The following is a 19,113-nucleotide window of genomic DNA, read 5'->3' as shown; positions in this document are numbered from 1 at the left end:
AAAATGGAAAACAATTTGGGAGGTCTTCGTAATTCGTTAGGTTTGCATCTGATCAACCTGAAATTGCAACTGCATGAAAAAATGCCTCTTGCTTTTCTTTTCCCATGAAAAGAACTATAGTTCATATTAAGGAAAACTGGAAACATCTACTTTCAGAAGTTCCTGGGGTCAAGAATTAAGCTTGGGGCTCAGGCTTGTTCCACCACTGACATACATGCAGCACTTTTGTTCGTTCGTTTGTTTTCTTTTTCTTGCCATTTGTACATTCTTCCTTTCAGCTGATTCTCTCGACACACACTTCTTCCCCCAACTCTCTGCATTCCTTTCTGGCTCGCACCCTTCTGTGGCTGGGATTTCCCTGCCCCCTTCCATGTCTCACATGTGCGATTGTCTGTCCCACTCCCTCCCCAGTTCCCTGGCCTCCACTGTCAAGTGCTCCCATATAGACACACATGGTTAACAGTTAGAAGGTAGGATGCCCATAGGAGTGAACATGCACAGCATTTTTCTTTCTGAGCTGGAGTCCCCTTGCTTGATGCATTTCCAGTTCTATCTACTTTCTTGAAGGTTTTCGTTTTCTTTATGGCTGAATAAGATTTTATGGTGTACCAGCAGCAAATTTCCATTACCTATTCAACCACTGGTAGACATCTAAGCTGGTTCCATTTCCCAGCTGTTGTGACTGGTGTGGCAATGGGCACGACATCCAAGTATCTGTGTGCTGCTCCATAGAGTATAGAATCCTTTGGGTACATGCCTGGCAGTGGTATAGCTAGGTTATATGGTAGCTTTATTGTCAGTTTTTTGAGAAGCCTCCACATTGACTTCCACAGTAGCTGCACCTAATTTACATGCCCACTAACAATGAGGAAGTATTCTTTTTTCCCTACATCCTTACCAACGTGTAGCTCTTTGGGTCTTTTTCCCCCTTAGCCTTATTTCTTTTTTCTGTTATTGGGGTGTGTGTGTGTGTACATGCATGTGTTGTGTGTGTGTGTGTATGTGTGTGTGTGTGAGAGAGAGAGAGAGAGAGGAGAGAAAGAGAGAGAGAGGAGAGAGAAAAGAGAGAGAGGAGAGAGAGAAGAGAGGAGAGAAAGAGAGAGAGAGGAGAGAGAGGAGAGAGAGAGAGAGAGAGGAGAGAGAGAGAGAGAGAGAGAGAGAGAGGAGAGAGAGAAGAGAAAAAGGAGAGAGAGAGAGAGAGAGAGAGAGAGAGAGAGAGAGGGAGAGAGAGAATGTATGTGTGTCTATGTGTCTGTGTGTATGTGCACATACATCCATTTAGTGTTTTGTTGGTTTGGTTTAGCTTGGTTTTTGGCTTTTGGGTTTTTTTTTTGTTTTTTTTTTTTTGGGGGTGCTGTTGTTTGAGGCAGGGTTTCTCTGTGGACTCCTGGCTGTTCTGGAACTCACTCTGTAGACCAGGCTGGCCTCAAACTCAGAGATCCACTTGCCTCTTACTTCTAGGTACTGGACTGAAGGTGTGTGTCACCTCCACCCTGCATCTTTTAGTGTCGTTGTTTATATTTATGCTTTTACAGCTGACCACTTGGCGTTGGATAGCCAGTCGGAAGTTCGTCCATGGAGAAGACTGATTCTCTCAGCAGTCCACAAATGTCTGTAGCTCTTCATCTAGGAGTGGGGCCTGGTGAGAATTCTTTCATCAGTGCAGGCATATCATCTGCTGTTATCATGGCCCAGGTCTTGTTTAGAAGAACATGTTGTTGAGATTTTGTGAGCGCAGTTCCCCTCAAAGCAGGTGTCCTACTCCTCCATTTCTTTGTGCCCCTTTTCCTCATGGTTCCCTGAGTCTTAGGTGGTAGGGGATGTGTGGTAGATGTGTCACTTGGGGATGGGCACCCCACCATGAGTTGCTTGTTTGCTGCATTTTGACCATTTGCAGTTTTCTGTAATAATTACCATCTGTTGCAAAAAAATGGAGTTAATCTGATGATGAGTGAGAGCTACACTTATCTGTGGGTGTAAGTATTTAGAATGTACTGGGCTACATATCTGTTTTTGTGCCAAAACCGTTCCATTTTCATTACTATAGCTCTGTAATAAATCTTGAAATTTGGATTACGAATCTTTCCAGCAATTGTTCTTTTGCTCAGGTTGCTTTGGCTATCTGGGGCCTTTGGTGGTTCCCATATGAGTTTTAAATTGTGGGTTATTTTTTTTTTTTTCTGTGAAGAACATTGTAGAGATTTTTATTGGAATTGTCTTGTCTTAGTTGGGTTTCTATCGTGATGAAACACCATGACCAAAAGCAACGTGGAGAGAAAAGAGTTTCTTTCTTTTACACATCCATATTACAGTCCATCATTTAAGACAGACAGGACTCGATCAGGGCAGGAACCTGGAAGCAGGAGCTGATGCGAGGCCATGGAGGAGTGCTGCTGACTGGCTGGCTGCTAATGCTTTCCTCAGCCTACTTATTTTCTTAAGGAATCCAAGATCACTGGCCCCGGGAGTGGCACCACCCACAATGAGCTAGGCCCTCCCACATCAATCACTAATTACGAAAATGCCATACAAGCTCATCCACAGCCAGAGCTTATGAAGTCATTTTCTCAGTTGAGGTTCCTTCCTCTGGATGACCATAGCTCGTGCTGAGTTAACATAAAACCAGCCAGCACAATCTGTAAATTGCTTGTGGTGTAATGGTCATTTTCACAATCATTCTACCAGTCCACAAGCATGGGGTTCCTTTTCATTTTTAGTGACTTCTCAAGTTCTTTCTTCAGAGACTTAAAGTTTTCACTGAAGAGGTCTTTCACCTCCTTGGCTAGGTTTATTCTAAGAATATGTTACGTCTTTGAGGTTGGTAAATGAAGTGTGTCAACAGTCCGTCATCTCTTCCTCAGCGTGCTTGTGTTTTCCTTACTGACAGACAGGGTTAGATGGAAACTTACATTTGAATGATGGCTAAAGACGTTGACTGCTTTAAAAATATTTATGGGCCGTTTGTATTTCTCCTTTTGGGAATTGTCTGTTCAGTTTGTTGGCTAGTTGATTGGAAGTTTGCTTTTGTTCTCATTTTTGGTCTTTGGGGTTTTTTTTTTTTCAGTCCTTTATATATTCTAGATATTAACTCGGCCTGAAGTTTAGCTGGTAGAGATTTTTCCCTGACTCTGTACAGTCTTTTCTGAGAGAAAGTGGAGAGAGGGACACAGAGGGAGGAAAGAGAACTCTCTCCCTGTGAATCACAAAGTGGCTTCACACCCATGATCTCCCTGGCTCTGCCCAAGTGTGAGGATTAGAGGTTTGTATTGCCATACTTGACAGTATGCAAAGGCCCTAAGTGCACAAGCCAGCAATGTTTTGCAAGGGTCTGAATCCATGGAATTGCTATGCAAACCAAGACACAGAACTTTCCAATCATTTCAGAAACCCTTCCAGTGTGCCTTTCAAACCATGCCATCCAAAGAGAAGATGGTACGTTCACTTATCATCACAGAATAAATTTGCCTATTTGGAAACAAAAAAAAAATTTAAATAACACACAATAGGTTATTGCGCACTATGTAAGTTGAACAGACAATGGAAACTGGCTTAATACTAACCACCCAAACATTGGACATATTGGAAGATGTAGCCATCCTCTATATACATAATGGATAATAATTAGTTGTCAGGTCCATTCTATGGCTTATCATTTTGTTGTCTTTTTAATATAACATTTTATTAATTTGTTGAAGCTTTTATGCAATGTATTTTTCACCTACACATCCCCTAACTCATCCCAGATGCATCCCCTACCTTCCTCACCCCTCCCAACTTCACGTCCTCCTTTCTGAACAACCTACAAAGCCCAATTTGTGATGAGCATATACTGCTGGGTGTGGGACCATCCACTGGGATGGTTCATTTCTTTTTATTGCTGGAATTTCAGGCTCATTTCTTCTTGTTGGATGACCAAACAGGATGATGGTAGAATTGGTGAGCCGCATTTCGTCAGCCCCGCCCTGCTCAGCCTCGGGAGCCTATTTACTGCCGGGAGCTGGAACTCCACCAGGCTCTGTAACATTTGCTGCCTCTGCACCCTTTTCTCCTTCAACAACATCAGACTCCACAGTCTGTCCATCTCCTACACTGTGCAGGTGCTTGCTGGGTTATTCTTTACGGCAGTCTGGTGTACAACTATGTCTTCCTTGGTGTCATTCCTGTTGATGAAATCGTATCTAGTCCTTATGTGGAACCATTTTACTGTTCCCAAAACCTTCATAATGATGACCTTCTTGTCCCTGGCAGCACTCAGGGTGGCAGGAGGCTGCTGGGTCCACTCTCTGTTCCCTCTATCAATGGAGCATCATCTCCAGCCTTGTAGCCCAATACCTCTGACAGACATAGTTTCAAGGCAGGAACTATTGAGGACTTGTTTACTCTGTCTTGGCAGAGTTTGGCCATCAACCTCTGCCTGCACCTAAGCTTGCCCATTCTTAGGCAGAGTTCTGTCTGTGGCAGAGACGAGGACATTTTGTCCAGTGACTGGTTTGCCACATTTGAAGCCATCTGCATAAGGAGGTTCTTTGATGTTGATCATCTTCTTTGAGGTAGGCTGGGTGTTGCCAGGAGATAACTTGTCTTGTTGTCAAATAATCTTTAGAATAATGAAAACATCTTTAAATGCCATATTCTATAGGTCTCTGAGGCTTTTGAAGACCTTATTTAACTATTTTACCTTATCTATTTATAGAATCATATCTATCTGCTAGACCTAGGAATTATTTTCTTGTGATAAAATTAAACTAGTTTTTGACATGACCATGATTAGCATCAATATACAAAATTCTATACCAATGAATTAAAAATAACCTTATTTGTGAGGAACAATTAAGGCCTTGAGTTGAGGAGTAGATTCAATAATCTACATTTTGTTCTATCCTCCCTCAATATTTCTATATTCCCTTTTTTCTTTTCAGCTCCTATCTCCTTACCTATGAAGGAAAGATAAAGGAAAAGAGAGATGTCTCTAAGTCCAACCTAGTTTTCTCTCTATCTAAGACCTTGGGCCCCTTCAAAGGTATTATTTGCCCAAAATCAGCCTGAAGAAACCTTAAGAGAAAGATACCGCAGTTCCTCTCAGGGGGTTGGGCAGGTTTCTGTTTGCTCTCTTGGGCTACAGACACTTATTTTCTTTGGAAGGTGGTTATAAATGATTATTGGGCTTAGCAGGAATTGATTTCTTAAATATACTTCCTAGGTTGTCAGTGAAAATGTGTAGGCTGTAACTGTGTGGTTTTTGCAATCCTCTGGTGAATTGCTAGGGACTTTCTATACATAAAATCATATAATCTGTGATTAGAGATACTTTGATCTCATCTTCTCCACTTTGAAAAGCTGTGCTGTTAGTGTTTTACAGTTTCAAGTTGTAATCAAGACATTAAATGAAGGTTGGGTAAGTAACTCAGAAGTATAGTGTTCGCTATGCAAGTGTGAGAGCCTGAGTTCAATCCCCACACACAAATAAAAAGTCGGATACTGTTGGCAGGCACATGTATTCCCAGTTAGGGGTAAAGAGACTCAGGAAACTCCTTAGAGCTCATGGAACAGCCAGCCTAGCCTAATGGGCCAACCCAAGATCCCAGTGAAAGACCCTGCCTCAAAAAGCAAGGTTAGTCGTTCCAAAGAAACTACACTTATGATTGACCCGTGGCTTCTATGTACATGCACTGTAAGTACACACACACACACACACACACACACACACACACACACACACACACACACACACACTATGTGTAAGTAGAAAAAAAGACCCTACTACAGTGCAAGGCACTGAGGAGAACACTTTCTGGTCGACTGAAATCACGCAATTTCCTTTAGTTTTTTGGAATGAAAACATATCTTTTAGAGAAAAACTAGATGCTTACAAAAAAAGAATACTAACAGAGGGATGGTATTAGACCTGGAGACAATGAGCTGACAACAATGAAACCACAGAGGGATTAGTGTTGACTGTAAGTATGTTTCCATTTATTCCCATCCCTCACCAGCCATGCAAGTTTGTGGGAAACTCTGGGGTTAGAAATAGCTTATTATAACAGTCACTTTAAGACTAGGCCCACAGGCAACCACCATCCAGACTCTGCTATGCGTCCTTATTGGAGATGGCTCTGGCACTTTAAAAACCTATTTGACAGTGTCTTGAATACATATTTACACTGAGTCCTTTACTCTCTGTTGGTAGCAATGACTCCATTTGAAATGAGCAATCGAACGCAGGTCACAGAATTCATCTTCCTGGGATTTTCTAACCACCCCAGACTACAGGGCATCTTCTTCCTGGTCTTCCTGGCTATTTACCTGACAACTCTCCTGGGGAACGCACTCATAATGATGGCCGCCAGGGTCAGCCCTGCTCTCCACACTCCAATGTACTATTTTCTCAGCAACTTGAGCTTCCTGGACATCTGCTACACGTCCACCACCATTCCAGTCATGCTGGTAAACTTCTTCAGGGAGAAGAAGACCATCTCCTATGAGGGCTGCCTCTCCCAGATCTTCTTCTTTGTGACATGTGCTGGCACAGAGGGTGTCCTGTTGGCTGCCATGGCTTATGACCGCTATGTGGCCATTTGCCGCCCTCTTCAGTATCCCATTCTCATGAGTGTGAAGTTCTGTGTCAGCTTGGTGGCCGGGTCCTGGCTGTGTGGCTTGGTGAATTCTGTGACTCACACGGCACTGACAGCCACACTCACTCTGTGTGGACCCAACCAGATCAGCCACTTTCTCTGTGACATCCCACTGCTCCTGAAACTGTCCTGCTCAGACACCTCTGTCAATGAGTCTGTGCTCCACGTGGCCAGTGCCACCATCGGCCTGAGCCCCTGCCTGTTCACTGCAGGTTCCTACGTGCTCATCATCTCTGCCATCCTTAGGATCCCCTCTGCTCAGGGCAGGAGAAAGGCCTTCTCCACCTGCGCCTCACACCTCACTGTGGTGGTGGTTTTCTTTGGAACAGCCAACTTCAACTATGACAGACCCAGTGAAGGCTACTCCCTGGACGTGGACATCCTGGTGTCTGTGCTCTTCTGTGTTATAACCCCCATGTTGAACCCCCTCATCTACAGCCTGAGAAACAAGGAGGTCAAGGGTGCCCTCCGGAAGCTTACTAAAAAACATGGATTCTCTAATGAGAACAGCAACTAGATTGTCTGTCTTTCTTTTTATTCTCCCCCCACCCCCCCACACACACACTTTTTTGATATATTAAAACTTTTTTTAGTTCTTTGAGAATTTTGTACAATGTGTTTGCATCATATTCAACCCCTCCCGCAAACTCCCCCCAGACCCATCCCTTTTCTGTACCTACTCAGTTTTGTGTTCTGTTTTTCTTATTTTTAAAATACCCATCGAGTTCAATTTGTGCTGCTCATACATCCTTGGTTGTGTGTCCTTTCCCTGGTGTGTGGTTGTCTTGACAAGGATGGCACTCTTTTTTAAACGCACCCTGTCCTTCTCTTTCCTGGAAGCTGTCAGTTTCCAGTAGCTCCTTGGCTAGTGGTAGAATGTCATGGCTATCCTCCCTCTCCATGTTGGGATGTGAGCTGCACTGAGTGTGCACACATCTTGTGCATGCATGTTGTTAAAACCACTATGTGTGCATATATGTGGGCTCCTTTCTCCAGGAGGCTGGGCTGAGAATCTAGCCACAGAGTTTTCTTCAGCCTTCTGGAGACTAGCTGAGGAAGGTTCTCTCCCAAGAACTAGTCACAAGGAAGGCCTCCTGGGCAGGGAGGCAGCTTTCTGGTCAGATACCCCAGCTTGAGGGAGCTCAGGGTGGCCTTGTGCTTAACCAGGGTTGAGACAATGGGAGTCTGTGCCCCTTCTAGTGGAGGAAGGGAGCCTCGGATTGTAAAAGGCCAGGTAACCAACCACACTTGGTTAAAATACAGTCAAGAGTCGAAGAGCTACATTTTAATTCACTAAGCTTTATAAAAATATTTTATTAATTTATTCATATTACATCTCAATTGTTATCCCATCCCTTGTATTCTCTTATTCCTCCCTCCCTCCCACTTTCCCCCTACTCCCCTCCCCTATGACTGTGACTGAGAGTGACCTCCTCCCCCTGTATATGCTCATAGAGTATCAAGTCTCTTCTTGGTAGTCTGCTATCCTTCCTCTGAGTGCCATCAGGCCTCCCCATCCAGGGTATGCGTGGTGAAATATAGGGCACCAGAGTTCGTGTGAAAGTCAGTCCCCACTCTCCACTCAACTGTGGAGAATGTCCTGTCTATTGGCTAGATCTGAGTAGGGGTTCAAAGTTTACTGCATGTATTGTCCTTGGCTCGTGTCATAGTTTGAGCAGGACCCCTGGGCCCAGATCCACCAGTCATAATGTTCTTCTTGTAGGTTTCTAGGACTTTCTGGCCTAATTCACTAGGCTTAATGATAAAAGAAAGACAAAGACAGGGAGCTATGGAGGGAGAAACTGGGAGTAAGTGCCTTTGGGTTTTTAAATCAAGGGTATCTGAATTGCAAGAGCCACACCCAGGACACCTGTGGGGCTTGTCTCTGGGGGCAGCTTTGATATGTATTTCTTCAAAGAGCCAGCCTTTGACACCTTTTGGTCTAAGGTTTGCTTTGGAAAAGACCCTGCAAGGAACTAGCCTTTAACACATTTTGAGGTCTGGTGCACTGTTGTCAGCAGGGGGTACATGCCCCTATTTTCAAGCATGAAGTTTACCAGGAGGGAGTGTCTCCTCCACCTACAGACAAAGGCCCACACATATGTGCAGCTTCCCAACTGTGTCTAGAAGATACTGTTTCCTTGCAGCCATCCACCATCCCTGACTCTTATTCTCCATCTGTCTCCTCTTCTACTTCTTGGGAGGAAGTGATGTGATACAGATATCCTATTTGTGTTCAGCATCCTAAAACCTTTAGTTCTTTGCACCTTGACCAGCTATGGGTATCAATATTAATCGCTGTCTGCTGAAAATAGAAGTTCATCTGATGAGGGTTGAGAGACGCATTTATCTAGGTCTATAATGGTAAGTAATTAGGAATTGATTCAATACTATGTCCTTGTAGCAGACTAGTAGTAATGAGTTATTTCCTAAGGCCTATGACGTACCTAACCACAGGAAGGTCTTGTCCCAATAGTGACTCTGGGAATGGGTTTTAGCTTATAGATCAGACTTAAATCCAATAAGAAAGAGGTTGGTTATTTGTATAGTATTTGTGCCACTATTACCCCAGGTTGTATGTCATCCCAAGCCAGTTGTATTTACCACTCTCAGGGTTCACAGCTAGGTAGTATTGATGTTTACTCTTCACCTTCAATAGCATGCACAGTAAGTATCTTCTAGCATTATTAAAGTCCTCCAGTAGGAATAAAGCTTCCAGGTCCATACCAGCTTGATATCTCTATAGTCTATGTTTCAAGTATGTGGTGTCTTCTAGAATAGCATCCTATTATCAAACTCTGGATGGTAATCAACAGCGTTGGCAATAGCCTGTAATATTTGGAGGTCTATGGGACATTACTGGCCAGCAATTGCTGAAGAGGTAACCCATTCCTGGCACTGGGCTTTCTATTTCTTAGCCTTTTATTGGCATGTTTTAATTTTGCAAACTAATGTGTTTTGTTATGACTTTTTATACATGCATGTAACATATTTTGCTGATATATACTCCCCTATAATATTGTCTTTACTTTTTTTCTTTTTCATTTCTCCTTAAGCCAGGGTTTCATGTACCTCCAACTCACTATGTAGCCAAGGATAATCTTGAATATCTGATCTTCCTACCTCCACCTCTGGAGTGCTGGTGTTATGGGCCTACAAGCTGAGCTACATCCTTGCCCTCTATAACCTTTTCCATCTCCTTTCTCCCTCTCATTTTTGTCTTCCCATTCCAAAATTATGATAGTTGTCTTTGTAAATCTGTCTTATTTCTTTTAATATGATGGTTTTCTGTTCAATTCATTTTCCTGAAAACAACAGGATTTCCTTCTTTATTGCTGACTAAAACTTCATTCTGTATATATGCCATGTTTTCTTTATCCATTCATCTGTTGGGCACCTAGGCCAATTCAATGACTTGGCTCTTTGAATGGTGCTTTAATAAACATTGACATAAGTAAACTGTCAGAGACATAAGAATAAGTTGTAGAGGCTTTCCTTGACAAAGTTGGAGAGATCTCTGGCTGATCACCACTGCCCTTAAATATTATGTATGGTCCAGGTGTAATTTTGCCTTAAAACTACTTTGAAACCTGCTTTTTCTCCTAAAACTGTCTTTCTCTTTATTTTGCAACCTTAATGAAATTTACACTGAAAACCTTTTTTCCCAACAGAATATTGAAAAAAGGCATCTGACTTAAGGCTTGAGACAATGAGAGCCTTGGCTCTGACTGTGAGTAGTCAGGCAAAAACTGCTGGAAAGAAAGTTAGGACCTTGACATAACAGTACCTGGCTAGATGTTGTTAGCTGTAGAAAAGTTTCTTTGGAATCTTCTTTGAGAGCAATAGAAGGTGAGCTTGGAATGTCATACCTTACAGATATTTTACAATAAAGGACTCCCTTGGCAGTTATCCTAAGCTTGAATAGCAGACTTGTTGGTTTGGGACTGGAAGCAAGTCAAGTTCTCTGTGTTGAGAATATTTAGTTCAAGTTATGTTGCTATGACAGTCATGTAAGCACAATAGCTTTAGCCAGGGGAAATTTATGATTAAACTTTCCTGATTATTGTTTAAGAAATAATAATCAGGTCAATTGCTTGGATATGGATTGATTTTTGCTCTATGCTTTATTGTAGGTTATACAGAACTGCTTGTATTTCTTTGTTGGATTGTTTTCTTGTTCTGTTGATTTTTAAAGGCTGTATTGATTGTGAAAGATGAGAAAATCATGATGTAATCTGTAATGAAAAAAATTGAACTTCACTTTAAATAAAGTACTGGGATTGGCTCAAAGAGTAACAGACAAGGAAGGAAAGCAGAGGAAAAATAAAGTTCTTCTGGTCTATAAGTCTTTTCAGTTTGCACCCCACATTCCCAGGTCTCAGTATTTCTTTTTTCCTCTGTTCCTCAAGCTCTTCTCAACACCTAGTTCTTCTAGCTAGTTGTTCACCAACAGTTGATTGAACTTCTGAGCATTTCCACGTCACTAACATCTGCCTGTAGCCACCTCCCTGATGGCCTATTTTAGACTCCCAGAATCATAGGAAAATAATAGGCTCTCCTAATCTACTGCCTCCCTTCTCCAAATTTTAGAAAAATTTTCACATTGTGGAAATTTGCTTAATTTAGGATAATCAGAAACTTTTCAGCTATAGTTCTAACAATGATCATTGTATACAGTGTTTCTTGACAACTGTGCTGTCCTAGCCCATCAGGACAGACAATAAGACCTGTGTTCAACAGTGCACAGGTTGGATACTCATGTATTCTGTGTCCTCCAATCCTTTTAGAATATTTGTGTTGTTTTTCTTTCCAAAACCCTATGTTACAAATCTCTTCAATTTCCCCAATTTTTGCAGCCACAATTAGTATGTGTGAAGTGTTATAACAAATGTAATTTTGATTGGTGTTTCCATGATATCCCATGAAGTCTTTATTGTATACCCATGAAAACCCTATGTCTATACTCTGGGTGTATTGATAGTCCTGATATAGGTTTTTCATGTCAGTGAAATAATAAGCACTTTATAGGTCTGATTTTTTTCTCTTAAAAATGAGGTTTTCAAGTTTTATTCATATCAGATTGGAGTTATATCTCTGGAATATCAGGTCCTGATGATCAATGAATCTAAAGTAGTTTTATTACTTTGTTTTGTTCTTTACCTCATTAACTTTACTATTTGAAAAACTGGAAATAAATGTTTTTAATTAATTTATTAAGATTACATCTAAATTGTTTTCCAGTCACTTGTATCCTCCTGTTCCTCCATCCCTCCCGCTTTTACCCTATTCCCCTCCCCTAGGTCTGTGACCAGAGGGGACCTCCTCCCCCACGATATGGTCACAGGCCATCAAGTCTCATCTTGGTAGCCTGCTTATCATTTCTCTGAGTGCCACCAGACCTCCACACCAAGGGGAAGTGGTCAAATATGGGGCACCGGAGTTCATGTCAGAGTCAGTCGCCACTCTCCACACAACTGTGGAAAGTGTCTAGTCCATTGGCTAGATCTGAGTAGGGGTTCAATGTTTACTGCATGTATTGTCCTTGGTTGGTGAACTAGCCTGAGCAGAGGCCCCTAGGTCCAGATCCACCCATCATGATGTTGTTCTTGTAGGTTTCTAGGACTCTCTGGATCCTTCTATTTCCCCATTCTCCCATACTTCTCTCACCCAGAGTCCCAATAGGAAGCCTTCACATCTATCCCAATCTCCTGGTAAGTGAAGACTTTCATGGGACATCCCTTTTGGGCTAGTGTCCAATTATAAACGAGTATATACCATGTGAGTCTTTCTGCATCTGTGTTAACTCACTCAGTATGATCATTTCTAATTCCATCTATTTGTCCGCAAATTTCGGGATTTCCTTGTTTTTAACAGCTGAGTAGTATTCCATAGTGTAAATGTACCGTGCTTTCTTTATCCATTCTTTGACTGAGGGACATTTAGGTCGTTTCCAGGTTCTGGCTATTACAAATAAGGCTGCCACTTATGAACATGGTTGAGCATATGTCCTTGTTGTGTGGTAGAGCATCTTCTGGGTATATTCCAAGGAGTAGAATATCTGGGTCTTGAGGTAGCTCTGTTCCCAGTTTTCTGAGAAAGTGCCAGATAGATTTCCAAAGTGGTTGTACAAGTTTGCATTCCCACAAGCAATTAAGGAGTTTTCCCCTTTCTCCACATCCTCACCAGCATGTCCTGTCACTTGAGTTTTCAATCTTAGCCATTCTGATATGTGTAAGATGGAATCTCAGATACAAGGTATTATTTCAATCTTCTTGTATCTGTTGAGGCTTGCTTTGTGACCTACTAGTGATCAATTTTGGAGAAGGTTCCATGCGGTGCTGAGAAGAACGTATAATCCTTTGTGTTTGGGTGAAAAGTTCTGTAGATATCAGCTAGATCCATTTGATTCATGACGTTGATTAGTGTCATGATTTCTCGGTTTAATTTCTGTTTCAATGACCTTCCCTTTGGTGAAAGTGTGGTGTTGAAGACTCCCACTATTAATGTGTGGGGATCAATGTGTGGTTTAAGCTTTGTTAATAGTTCTTTTACAAATGTGGGTGCCCTTGTATTGGGAGCGTAGATGATTAGAATTGTGATGTCATCTTGGTAGACATTACCTTTGATGAGTATGAAGTGACCTTCTTCATCTCTTTTGATTAATTTTGGTTGGAAGTCTATTTTATTAGATATTAAAATGCCTACATCAGCTTGTTTCCTGTGTCTGTTTGCCTGGAATACTTTTTTCCAGCCTTTTACCCTGTGGTAATGTCTATCCTTGTGGCTGATATGTGATTCTTGAATGCAGAAGAATGTTGGGTCTTGTTTATGTATCCATTCAGTTAGTCTGTGCTTTTTATTGAAGAATTGAGACCACTGATGTTGAGGTATATTAATGATCAGTGACTGTTAAGTCCTTTGATTTTGATGTTGGCTGCAATAGAGTGTTTGTATGGTTATATTTTTGCAACCTGTGTAATTTTGGTTGTAGCTTGTCACTTTGGATTGGAGGTTTCCTTCTATTAACTTCTGTAAGGCCATATTTGTGGATAGGTACTGTTTTGAATTTGTTTTTGTCATGGAATATTTTGTTTTCTCCATCAATGGTTATTGATAGTTTCACTGGGGATAGTAGTCTGGCTTGGCATCTGTGGTCTCTTGGGGTTTGCAGGACCTCTGTCCAGGTCCTTCTGGCTTTTATGGTCTCTGCTGAGAAGTCAGGTGCAATTCTGATAGGTTTGCTATTACTTATCCTTTTTCCCTTGCCACTTTTAATATTTTTTCTTTGTTCTGTATATTTTGTGTTTTTATTATTATGTGGCAGGAGGATTTTCTTTTCTGATCTATTCTATTTGGTGTTCTGTAGACATCTTGTGTGTTTATATGCATCTCCTTTAAATTGGGGAAATTATTTTTATGATTTGTTGAAGACATTTTCTGGGCCTTGGAGTCAGACGCCTTCTCTTTCCTCAGTGCCTATTATCCTCAGTTTTCATTTTTTACGGTGTCCTGGATTTCTTGGATGTTTGGTGTCAGAAAATTTTCAGATTTAGCATTTTCTTTGATGGTTGTTTCAAGTTCTACGATTGTATCTTCTAGTCCTGAGATTCGTTCGTCCATCTCCTAGATTCTGTTTGAGAAGCTCACCTCTGCATTTCTTGCTTTCTTCTCTAAGGTCTCTTGTTCCCATTTTTCCTATGTCTGGGCCTTTATCATTGTTTCCATTTTCATCTTCAGATCTTGAACTGTTTTATTGATTTCCTTCATCTGATTCTTTGTATTTTACTGAATTTCTTCCAGAGCCTCTCTATAGGCCTTTTTAATGTCTTCAACCTGTTTGGCTGCATCTTCCTGCATTTGTTTATGTATTTTATTTGTTTCTTCCATTATCATCTTCATTATTAAGGATTTGAGGGCATTTTCTTGTATTTCAATTGTGTTTGAGTTCTCAGGGTTGTTTTCTTTGGGATAGCTGGGATCAGGGGATGCCATAGTGTTTTGGGTTTTGTTTGCATTCTTACACTGGTTTTTAGTCATCTTGCTGTCTCCAATGTTGGGAGGTAGCTTCTGGTGTCTTTCACTGGTCATTGAGAGCGGATAGCTGGTGAGTGATTATAGGTAGAGGGCCCTTGCCTGTGGGGATCAAGGAATTCTTCCCTGAAACAGGCAGGTGATCTGGTTTCCACTTCAGGAGACTTTGCTCCACATCTTAGGCTCCCCACTGAGTCATCAGAGGTATCCTTCTGTGTGGTCCCATTCAGATCTCGCAACTGAAGCAATTCAGTCCCCACTGTGTTAGTTTTCTGTCCTGGCCCCTCAGAGCTGCCCAGCCTCTTCCAAGAGTGTGGGAGACCCTGCCAGGCTGTGGCGCCTGGCTAGACAGGGTTCTATCTTCCCAATTGTGCAGGCTTGGTCTGCTGTGTCCGGTAGCTAGGTTCCTGTCTGGTTACATTCATACCGTGCCACTGTGGCTGGGTACGGTGTTCACAGCCACCTGGGCTTCCGTATGGCCCCTGGGGCTTTCTGTGGACTGTGGCAGGACAGGTGTGGGGGAGTGGTCTGAGGACAGATCTACCTGTTTCCCTGAGATTTCCCCAGGCCAGGAGGTCTGGTGCTTCAGTGCCCAGAGTTCAGTCCCATATACCGAATTCGGGTTATAGAGCCTGGTGGGTTCCAGTCCAGAGTCTGAGGACTGGGCTCCTGTCCTCTGTGGGCCATTGGTTGACTCAGGGCCAGGCTTGCCTGTGGTCTCCACTGTGCAAGACCCCTCTCACCTAGTGTTCTCAAGTTCTCGTAGTTTATGGCTCCCAGTTAGGTCCCTGGTCTCTGTACAGTAGATCAGATACAGTGCATGATAGGTTCTGCCATCTTGAAAAAATAAATGGAATTTTTAAAGGTGGTGTGGGGGTGTGTGGGTGGTGTGTGCATGCACATGCATGCATGTGTTCAGGTGCCCCTGGAGGCCAGAGGTGTCAGATCATCTTGGAGCTAGGGTTACAGATATCTGTTAACTGACCAGTATGATGCTGGGAACCCAAGTCAGGTTTCAGGAACATCAGTGTATATTCTTAACTGTTAAGTCACCACATGTGTCAAAACCATGTTGTTAATGAGGTTGTTGAGCTTTAGATACTTAACTTTTGGCATGCCTTAATGTTTTTATTTGTTTTGCTCAGTAAAATACTTGCAATACTTAAATCCTTACAGGCATCTTCTACACTTGTGCTCCAAATAGCTCCTTGATGGCTTTGCCTTTCTATCCTTTAAGTTCCACAGAAAGTAATGCCATCAGCAGGTTGTAAGACACACAGAGGAATTGTAAGTCAGGGTGGATAATGGCACAGTGGGCACTGACATAGAAGGAAAGAGACATGGTGTCCAGGTGAGCAGTCCTACCCAGGAATGCTCCAGCTCTGAGACAACACGCATCCTGTGGTCCTGTGGCCACAAATGTCTGTGTAAGTAAGCACATGTTTGCATTTACATCCTCTCTCCAAGAGAAGGGGAAGCCAGCCTCATAGTTTTAGCCGGCCATCGCCTCCTAGCAAAAACCTAGTAGTGAACTTCATTTACCAAGGTCCCCAAAGAGACAAGAAGCTGATCTCCTCACTTCATACAGAGGAAAAATGATTGCCAAGACCTTAATGAATCCAAGAGAGAATTAATTGCTCTTCATTTCTCCAGTTTCTATTCAGGCTGTTGCCCTTGAGTTGTGCTTGCACAGCAAAGAGTCCCAGAACAGCTGCTTAGAGGCAGATTAGATGGGGTGTTCCCAATGGTCGGTCCATGGGCCTTTATAAATGGCCATTCTGGAAAAGTGGATTGTGAAGGAAGCAAAGAGGATTTCCAACTCCTGTTAGGCAATGTACGTGCTCTGGGAAGCATCCAGAATGAAGATTCTCCTTCATGATGCTTGGAGGTCAACTGTCATCTTTTAGCAAAGAATGTGGTTTCAAGGCAGGTACTAGTTTGAAAAGCAGCAACCACCACACCAAAGCCAGAACCCTAAGGCTTTCAGTAAGAGTCAAGAGTAAGTGCGTTTATGTATTTGCTGTCATTATTGAAAATTACTGCAAGTATCTGTATATACTACCCCTTAAGAAAACATGATGGGATGTTATATGTATTTTCATTACAGTTTTGATGGCATTTATGCAATGGCTTTTTCAATATCCTTCTGTGCATGGATTGATTTCAGTAATGGTGCTTATAAAACCAGAGTGGGGCTTACTTCAGAGATCACCTAGTATAAAACCTAAGAGATGCTTACATGCCTTAAGTGAAATAGTAGGAGTGAAAATTTTATTTATGGTAAATAATAAGCAATGCTAAGTGTTTATCCTCTGCCTTTGAAAAGCAGGGAAGAAAAAATTTTTCTATGAAGAAAGCATAGAGACACATTCCACCAGGGCCCTGTACAGTATGACAATATATGTACACAAAATGTTTAAGCAAATATAATTGACTTTGTGCAATTGGAATTAGGAATATATTTATTCACCAACAAAAGGATTTTTCTTTTTATTGAATTTTTTTTCATACACTATATTTTGATATTTTCCCCTCCCCAAATTCCTCCCAGACCCTACTTGCGCCTACTTTCCCTCCTCACCTAACTTTATGTTCTTTCTCTTTATGTTCTCTCACACGCTTTAAAAAACAAAAATAGATTTTAACCTCCCTGAAAAAAGAAAAACAAGAAACACACACATTCACAAAAACGGGAACCGAAATACACAAGCAAAAGACCAACAAGACAAAAACAAAACAAAAGAAGAAGCCCAAACAAAGCAAAATGAGACAGAAAGTTTTGCTCAGCTTGGGGTTTCTTCTTTCACTGAAACACAGTGCTGCTTAGGCCATGGGCACCAAACACCCTACCGGCATCCATACAGCCCCAAGTTCCTGAATGACTGGTTTCACCCCACGTCCTTGTTAGACATGCCATCTATCTGGAGTTACCCTTAAATTATTTTATTCTCAACCATTTCTCCCTGAGATGGTTGTTGACTGGGAAATCAAGGAGCAGAGTGGCTGCTTCCAGTTGGGAACAAAGTCAATGCCACCAGACAATGTCCCCTGAGACCACTGCTCTTGGGAGGGAGCAGATCGAAGTCCTCACAGACCATAGGGACAGAGTGCCACATTTATGTCCATGCCAGGCTTTGCTTCTTCAGGTCTGTATGATATTTGCATGAGAAGCCGCTGAACAGGAATGTCCCCAGGCATTCTGCAATCCCTGTCCAAATCTTCCAGTGTTCACCCAAGGCTTAAAGAGCCTGTTGAGGTATCTCTCCCATCAATGTGCTGGACAGCTTCTTTTTATTCTTCAAAGACTCCCTGGGTGTCCATTCACACAAGGCCCTTTACAGTTTTTTCATGCAGAATTGAAAGACCCAAGTTAAGACCTCAAGGAGCTCGCGCTGAAGATGAAATGTGGGGCTTCAGGCAGGGAACCCGCACACTGTTCCTGCAGGCAGTCAAGTAGGGGCTCTCTAACAAAAGATAAATAAACAATGAGTTGAAGATTGCACAAAATATCACCAAGTGTCACGCCTCATACTGTATTTTATCTTCTTATTAATGGGGTCAAGGACAAATGCCTAGGGCTGTATTAGACCCTACAATAGAACCTAATAAAGTTGAACCTAGACTTGTTACTATCAAGTAAAGGTTTCGGGGAAGCACTGAAAGAAAACAAGAATTTACAATCTGAGGAATGTTGTAGCTTGAAGACTTTTACATTATCATGGGAAATAGTCATTTGTCTTCTCTTTCCTCGCAATATTAGGACCAACACATTACATAAGGTATAAAGTGCTGGGAGAATTAAATGCTGGGATAAGCTTCTGAGTCAGGATGGAGAAATGTGAATTTGTTAAGACTTTTAACCCAGTAGTTACTAGTAGGTGCAGTTCTGCCTGTTAGATGGGACCAGCCCAGCCTCATCTCACTATTGTGTGTCGCTTGGACCAGCCACATCAGTACCACCTTCAAGCCCATGAGAACTGCAGGACATTTACACAAGCATTCAAGGTAGAGCAGTGGCATTGCAATACCACGTCTGAGCATCTGGTGCTCAGTACCCATGTTAAGGGAACTACACAAACAGAGACTGGGCCTGAGGAAAATAGCTCATATGTTCCATAGACTACGTTAGCTTCGCTACAAGTGCTTGAAATCATTTCTATTTTTCTGTTAGATAAATTGGTGTACAAGTGAATGTGTGGGATATATCCGTGTCTGTGTGCATGTCTCTGGGTGTGTACACATGCATGCTTGTATGTATGTGTGTTTAAGTAGGTCAGCAATTTCCTGAGATAAATGAGAATTAGATTTGAAAGTTTTTCATCATTGTTTTGCGATATTGGAATCAAATATGAATAGATGTTTCCTTAATGTGCTGTAAGGGTTTCACAGTCACCAGTTTCTCATCTCATTCATACCCATTTTGTTTCCTTTGAGGAAATGAACCCCTTAA

The 19,113-nt window shown here is 42.1% G+C and overlaps 1 protein-coding gene across 1 annotated transcript; it reads left to right on the top strand.

Annotated features, from left to right (window-relative positions):
* Positions 1-6,189: 6,189 nt before the first annotated feature.
* Positions 6,190-7,149, top strand: LOC127206127 (olfactory receptor 5V1-like). The gene has a single exon (XM_051165413.1). It carries the CDS (start codon positions 6,190-6,192, stop codon positions 7,147-7,149), a length of 960 nt encoding a protein of 319 aa, XP_051021370.1.
* Positions 7,150-19,113: the final 11,964 nt, after the last annotated feature.

The sequence above is a fragment of the Acomys russatus genome, chromosome 23, assembly GCF_903995435.1.
Source record: "Acomys russatus chromosome 23, mAcoRus1.1, whole genome shotgun sequence".
Taxonomy (NCBI): Eukaryota; Metazoa; Chordata; class Mammalia; order Rodentia; family Muridae; genus Acomys; species Acomys russatus.
Note: the sequence above shows the minus strand (reverse complement) of the source record. Positions and strands in the feature narration are given on the sequence as shown.

Coding starts and splice junctions, on each gene's coding strand:
- LOC127206127 (XM_051165413.1), top strand. CDS start 6,190: ATGACTCCATTTGAAATGAGCAATCGAACGCAGGTCACAGAATTCATC.